Source organism: Solanum pennellii, chromosome 11, assembly GCF_001406875.1.
Source record: "Solanum pennellii chromosome 11, SPENNV200".
Classification (NCBI taxonomy): Eukaryota; Viridiplantae; Streptophyta; class Magnoliopsida; order Solanales; family Solanaceae; genus Solanum; species Solanum pennellii.
In genome coordinates this window covers 62,392,348-62,399,998 of record NC_028647.1, presented here as the reverse complement: position 1 = coordinate 62,399,998, position 7,651 = coordinate 62,392,348, and the positions used below count along the sequence as shown (strand labels likewise).

Sequence of the window (7,651 nt, the reverse complement as noted above, 5' to 3'; positions counted from 1 at the left end):
AATATCAAAATGAAACAATAAAATCCTACATGGGGTGTCTAAAAGAACATCGTCCACTTAAAATGTCCAAATGAAATTTCATGTTAACAGTTACCTTTATAAATGCCACACTTTTATTTTTAATTAGTCTAATAAAATATTACATTTTTTATAATGGCAAAAAAAACTCAAAACTTTGAAATTCCATGAGATAATTTATAATTGTGTAAATGGAGAAAATGTATTTCAAACCACAAATTCTGAATAATCTTTCTTTCAATCATAAAGTTAAACTTATTTTAAATCAAATATTATTTTAAATCAAATATTATCACATGAAAAAAAGACAAAAGAAATAAATAATTATAATTATAAAACTTTAACATTAAAATAAAAAATTGCTCTTATTTAACAGGAATTTCGACCAATTTCAATGAACCTTATCTTCTTCATCCCCATATAAATAGGAGTAAGCGGGAACACCATTTTCTTCAATTGTAAATTAGTCCCTCTACTTCATCTGAATTACGCTTCGGCCATTTTGGTTATGTTCACTGCCGGTCACCGGAAAACTGAGAGATATTCATCCGCTACCGTCGCACAGGTAAACATTAAAATCTACACTTATATATAGCGTAAATGCCTTCTCCGAGAAATCACCGGAGAGGAGGCAGTGAGGAGAAGAATCGGAAGGGGAAGTTATCGGAGAAATCAATGTCGTTTCACGTACAGAGTTCGGAGAATAGTACGTCGGAGTTGCTGCGAAGGCCGAGAACAGTACCGGATTTGCTCTCCGCCGGTAGAATTTCAGCCGGAACCGGTAAATCGCCGGAAATGAAGGACAAATTGAAGTTAACGAAGTTGCTGTTGAATGTTACGATTCAGAGAAGTATAGGTCCTGTACATGTTCTAATTTCGCTTGAATCAACGGTTCAGGATCTCATCGCTGCCGCTCTCCGGCAATACTCGAAAGAAGGAAGACGGCCGGTTCTTACATCCGTCATTCCCGCCGATTACGATCTTCATTACTCGCAGTTCAGTTTAGAAAGTAAGAACTGTTCAATCCATTACATCGCTGAATGTGAACCGTTGATTTTCACGGCGAACTGATATTTTTGCCGTTCCAGGTTTAGACAGGGAAGAGAAACTGATCGGATTAGGTTCTAGAAACTTCTTTCTATGTCCAAAAACGTCAAATTCCGCCGGCGCCGGTGCCGGAACATCGTCTTCTTCTTCGAGCTGTGCAAAGCAAGCTGATAAAGCTACTGCTACAAAAATTTCATTGCCTTGGCTCAAATTCATGGATTTCATGCTGTGAAGAAATTATACTCCGAATTTGTCACTGTAAGTTCGAAATCCTTATCAACAAAATAAAAATTTATGTACCTAATTGATCGAGCTACTAATATTCTTCGTAAAAAATTTAAAATTATTATACATTATATGTTATATTATTATACACTATAGATTAATTTTCGAGTATCTAGAATAAAGTTATGATGTTATTTAAAAGCGTGAGCAGAAAAATAAATATTATTGATCAAATTAAATTTAAATATATAGAGTATAAGGCTATCTCATGGAACGATGCTTCTGACATGATTTTTATAATGAATTTGTAATCTTTACCATAATTTATATCAATCTTTTGTCATGTTATACATGCAACATGGACTAGAATTATTTTATGCCTTCTATGTATTTTTTATTTTGTGAAATTGAGATTGGGATTTATTTTAATTTGAAAAAAAAGGAGAAGCCAATAGTATTTTTCAAGTAGCAATAATGTGTAAAATAATTGAGTGCATTATTAATCAAAATTTTATAATAACGATTTCAAATATTTATAACTAAATTTTAAACTTAAATATTGATACTCATCTTTCATCGGAAAAAAAAGAAGGAAAAGAGTTACAAAAATTATTGAAATTTTGATCCAAATTGTTGTCGTAATTTCAAACTTTGGGCAGGATCGATTACCCCCAACTATTTTATATTCCCTTCATTCCATATCAATTGAATTTTTTTGAGGCATTTTTCATTTTTCAAATTAACTTAATTGTTCAATCTTCAAGACTAATTTTTAAATACTCTTCCCAATTTTATCTTTCATTTGGATTTTCGATATGATGATTTCAATAAATTTGACAATAATTAATAGGGGTAAAAATGAAAAACTATGTTCAATACATGTCTTAATCTACTTCTCTTAAATGGTGTGAAACACCTCAAATATTCAATTAATATGAAATGGATGGAATAATATATTTTAAGAAATATATAGATGCCTACGTACACATCATAAATATTGAATCATTATAAATAATAATTTATCCATACACTATTAAATAGTGTAGGAATAGTATGTAAATTTGAAATTATTTATTCAAATATATTCCAAACCTTTTCCAAAAAAAAGTACCTTTTAAATGTCTTGCAATGTTAAATGTTTCTTTATTATTATTTGAAAGAGATACTTAGTAGAATATTATATATTTACTATATGTAAATATAGTGAATCCAAAATTGTTGTGTCTACTAACAAAATCTTTAAAGATTCCATAAAATTATTGTATTATACTATATTATATGGTCAATAATTTGAAATTTGTGCTTCACGTGATAAATGTGGGACTATTTTGACTTTTTAATATGTACCACAAAGTTGAACATATAATTATAATATATGATATGATTTGCCCTTTAAATAAACTGTGTCTTTAGACCAACATAAAATAGGAACAAAGTGCAAATTGGAATGTACAAAGAACCACAAGTTCAACAATCAATTTAAAGAACATAAAAATTACCATACTTTTTCACCAAAATCGGTTAGTTTTACACTGACTGTCAGCCTACGTAATACTTCACCTTTAATCGAACTTGAAATCAATAGTTGTATTACAAGCAAGCAGTGAGTACTACACGAGCTCGTAAGTAAAATGTTTAGCAATCAGCACTAAACATTTTGTTGGTACTTAACACAACAATCTCCACAATACATAGTCCTAAGCAACAGTAATATCTACAGCAAATCAGTGTACACAACCCCACAAGTGTGTTTTAGCATTTTAGCATTTTATTCAATCTCAAACTTGTGATTTTGAACACAAAGGCAAGGAGGAGGAAAACTAATATGCAAGTATTATTGATGTCAAAAACACCAGCACTAAGAAAGTGATGTCATATCGATCGAGGATGAAACAAAATCAGCAGCTGTTCTTGGCATAGCCCACTTCAATCCCAACAAATATAGGAACATCTGTCAAATCTGTGTAGATGATATAGAGCAATGTAAGAAAATATGGTAAACTGATTCCACCTCTATTCAGCACATGTAGCAGACTAGCTGTATCCGTCTTTTGTAGATTGTATTGAGTCGACCACACAACTTACTTTTCTGTATCCTCTTAAATACACCAAAAGTAAGTTGATTAGTACCTGTGGGCTGTGAGTAGCATCTTGTAACAGAGCTGACTGTGAATGAACCACAAGTCCTGCCATCTACAAATTAACGGATCATTACTGTTGTTCGAATGAGAAACTGAGGATTAAAGGTTGGAAAGAGAGTAGTATTTTCATGTAGCATCAACATGAAACAGAGTGATTAGAGTTGTGTACTACTTATGGGAATCAAAGGTGATTAAAGTTGTGTACCGAGACATGTTCTACCCTACTTAAATCCATGCTTTCAACTTATGGACGATCTCGAAGAATGTGCTATGTACCAGAGGAATGTACAAGGTCTAGAGCTAGTTTACATATATGGTTTTAAACCTACAGTAGACACATCACAAAAGATAATGTTGAGGTAATTATACCTATCAGAAGGCACTTCTGTCACGTTATCAGCCAAAAACTTTTGCAGCAACGTTATTAATCTCAAATAATTTTACACCTTGCAATAGAAGGCATACAGACCAATGCATCAATCAGACAAGGACGTGTCAGGTTCGCTGTAACCTGATTTCTTCTCGTCAGACTCTGATTCGCTGTCAAAATTGATACATTGGATTTCCAGGGATCCATTTGAGTCGCCACCTGCTTTAAGGAGTCCCTTTAACTCATCAAGAATGAAGGGCTCTACCATCTTCCAGAAAAATGTAGCATTGTCCCCCAGAAATCCTATCCAAAAGACCCTCCCTCTATTTTTTACTCGGCAGTGTAACGATTTGGCTTTCAGTGCTTTAAGAATACTCACAACACCCTCTGAACTTCCCTTTACTCTCAACAGAATATCACCAGATGATGTCCGGTAACCACCGTACATATACCAGTAAGCAAGAACGCGAGGTGACAACCATCTATGTATAAGTTTTGGTATACAAGGACGTCCATTGGGCCAGAACTGATTAGCATAGAAAGTAAAATCAGAATGTGAAATGGTAGTAAAAGAACTAGGAATGTCCGCAGTGCTATCCACCATCATATCATGAGAGCCTAACCACTCGTGAAATTCATCATGTATGTGTCTCTTAAAAATGGAATGGATCCTCGACTCTTCATTAAATTCATAATGGATTGCATGCAATCTTCTCTCTCCATCTGATCTAATTTGCACACCCCCAAGAAGCAACCCTGTCAAAACCTCTCGTTGCTCTGCTGTGAGCTTCAGCCTAATAGGTTTTTCAACTACTTTCTCCCGCAAGCTAAGAACATAATCAAGTCTTTCCATCAATGAAGATTCAATCTCAACGTCGTATTTCTTTTGGCGCATCAAATTGTATATCTTTACTGCCTTCACATACTCTGCAGAGGTCATATAGCCTCTCAAGATACTGTTGCAAGCACGAGAATCAACACCAATTGCCACATTCCCACGCATTTCATGGAAGATTTCTTCAGCCAGGCTCAGATTGCCAGTATTCACCAACAAATCCAAATAAATATTAAAAACTGTCAGATTCGGATGGCAGACTTCACGGTACCAGAGAAAGGTAGATTCCAGTTTCTCATGTAAACCTGCAACGGAGTACATCCTCATCAAATCGATGAATGATGGGACCAGCTGTTTCATACCACTGTTTATGAACTCGGACATGATAGAATCTGCAAGGTCTAGTTTTTGATATTTAGACAGCACCTTTATTATTTTATGGTATGCTGCAACGGAGGTGGAACCCAGTTGTTCCTGCATCCTCCTAAATACTTTCAAAGATTTTGTAGGTTCTCCAATCTTTGCATATACTTCCATACGATAGACAAAAGCTTGAGAAGGAGGACTGCCATCGATGGAGAGAAGTTTTGACCAAGTTCTTTCGGCTTCCTCCACATTTCCATCCTTCGAGCAAGCTCTTAAAACTGACACAAGTACCTCTTTGCTCTCTTTAATTCCTCTAGACCGCATTTCTGCTCTTAGTGCAGCGATTCTTTCCATATCGACCACATCTTGATAACTGTGAAGCCATATAAGACCCCCGAAAATATCTCTGTGTATTTCCAATCCAGAGGAAGTCAAGTTCTGATATATAAATTCAGCCTGTTTCAGAAATTGTTTACTCTCGCTCGATGTCTTCCCCAAAAGAGCTTTAAACAGAGAATTGTGTAAGTTAAGCCGAGGCTTATAACCTCCCAAGTGCACCATGCGATTGTAGATGTTACATGCTTCATCTAACACTGATGGTCCAGATGAACTAAGATAGGCAATAATGAGAATATGGAATGTAGATTCACAAGGCACTCGTCCCTGATTAATTATGTCATCAAAAATCTCCCGGCACTTCAAGTGCTTTCGTTCCTTTCCCAAGAAATCTGCTAGTTTTGTAGCTAGAGCAAAATCAAATCGAAACCAATGTTGCTGCATCATCCATTTGTAAACCTGCTATTTTACAACAGATACTTTTAGATCATTGTGATTTAGAGCTTAGACACTATTATTTTAAATACATAATATGAGTAATTAGGCATCGGACAAATGGAAAAATAAGTTTTTTAATGCAATTAAACGTAAAAGCGTTGGATTTTATTTTGAGGAAGCAAGTAAAATGCCGATAGCTACTCTTCCTTAGTCATTCCAAATGAAAAAAACAAGGCACCGTGGAGTGCGAATCTATTGAGCAATTTTCTTAACACTGCTTAAAGTGCAAAAACGATGAAATACTAAACCTTGACAAGTACAAAATCTTAAGAAGCACAAGTATCTTATCAGAAAAATGAACCAAGCACAGAGAAACGGCAATTTTCTCCACCATTTCTAGCAAATATTATCGACATAATAGTTAGCGATAAGTGAAGCCACTAATGATCAACCCAAATATTTTACCAACATAACCAAAAATACAAAAAGATACCATCCTTTTCTATAATAAAGAATTGACTAAACTAAAGCAAATGAACACATTACCCTAAAAGAAGATTCATTTTCGCGAATATGCACACAGTATAACAGAAATTATCTCCAAAATCTGTAGCAATTTTTTTCCACATAACTACTGTTAAGATAGGCTACTAATGATCAATCCGAAAACTTTTACCAACATAACCAAAAACAGTAAAGATAACAACTTTTTCAAACTAAAGGAAATGAACACCACTACCCTAAAAGCAGCTTCATTTTCGCAAACACACATACAGTTCAACGGAATTTTTTCTCCACATTCTCCAAAATTTATATCAAATTTCTTCCACATAATATATGGAGTACTAATAAGTGGGGCTACAAATGATCAACCCAAATACATCTATGTCCTCCAACTTTGAGTGTTAAATTGAACAATTAGACACACATATCCTACATAACATAATACATACATATGCCTTTAACTTGGGATCAACTTATATCTATGTCCTCCAACTTTGAGTGTTAAAATTGAACAGTTAGACACACGTATCATACATAACATAATACATACACATATTATACCAATAAGTGAGGCTACTACTGAACAACCCAAATACTTTAACCAACATAACTAAAAGGCATAATACATACATATGCCTTTAACTTGCCATCAACTTGTATCTCTGTCCTTCAACTTTGAGTGTGCACAACTCGAACTTAAGCTAGTATAAAGTTGAATAATTACAACACACATATCCTACGTGACATAATGCATACACATAAAACGTCATGTAACATGCTACATGCATTGCCGCAAAGGACACTTCCGTTGTTTGTCTACTTGTTCAACTCTATACAAATTTATTTGTGTCCTTGTGTGAGGACACAGGACATAGGTGAAAAAGATATGAACACATTACCCTAAAAGCAGCTTCATTTTCGCGAATTCGCGTACAATGAACAGCAACAAAACTCCCATCTTCTTGCCTAAACCACTTCCTTTGTGCATTCAAAATCCTAACCATAGTAGGCGTCTTATGAGCAGGAAGCTCTTTACAAAGCCAAGCTAATCTTGCCCTACGCCATTGATCAGGTATATCCTCTAATTCCCTCACCTCAATAGCTGGGGTTTCAAACTTCTTCAACTCTACAGAATCAAAAGAATCGTCAAAATTGAAACTTTCAGCAACCCCAGAAGCAGAAACGGGGTCCCAATTGTCGAAATCAACTTGATTTTCTAGGGAATCGAGTAGAAGTTGTTGGGGTGAAGTGGAAGATGAAGAAAAGGGGGTGTAAAGGGATATTGAGGGAGATAATGAAAGGGGTTTTAGGGGAAGGAAAAAGGGTGATGAAGGTAAGAGGTGGTGGCGATGATGCCGCCGGCCGCCGTGG

At 35.0% G+C, this 7,651-nt stretch overlaps 2 protein-coding genes across 7 annotated transcripts in view; one reads left to right on the top strand and one right to left on the bottom strand.

Annotated features, from left to right (window-relative positions):
- The first annotated feature begins 382 nt into the window (after positions 1–382).
- On the top strand, positions 383–3,635 carry LOC107003391. Of its 3 annotated transcripts, none has more exons than XM_027912906.1 (3): positions 383–1,027; positions 1,107–1,323; positions 3,147–3,635. In XM_027912906.1, exons 1-2 carry the CDS (start codon positions 619–621, stop codon positions 1,295–1,297), a joined length of 600 nt encoding a protein of 199 aa, XP_027768707.1. In that variant the 5' UTR covers positions 383–618; the 3' UTR covers positions 1,298–1,323; positions 3,147–3,635. The 3 variants fall into 3 exon arrangements, with proteins under 3 accessions (XP_027768707.1, XP_027768708.1, XP_015057200.1); XM_027912907.1 differs by having other exon boundaries at positions 3,095–3,635; XM_015201714.2 differs by lacking the exon at positions 3,147–3,635 and having other exon boundaries at positions 1,107–1,649.
- Positions 2,769–7,651, bottom strand: part of LOC107004961 (pentatricopeptide repeat-containing protein At2g15820, chloroplastic) — a 5,525-nt gene continuing 642 nt past the window's right edge. The window contains exons 2-5 of one of the 4 annotated variants that reach the window (XM_027912904.1): positions 7,180–7,651; positions 3,801–5,797; positions 3,421–3,483; positions 2,769–3,250 (exon numbers count right to left, since the gene is read on the bottom strand). In XM_027912904.1, the coding sequence (XP_027768705.1) occupies positions 3,908–5,797; positions 7,180–7,651 (2,362 nt within the window). In that variant the 3' untranslated portion in view covers positions 2,769–3,250; positions 3,421–3,483; positions 3,801–3,907. Of the gene's footprint in view, positions 5,798–6,515 lie in introns of all 4 variants that reach the window. The other 3 variants (XM_027912903.1, XM_027912902.1, XM_027912905.1) reach the window with 3 other exon arrangements.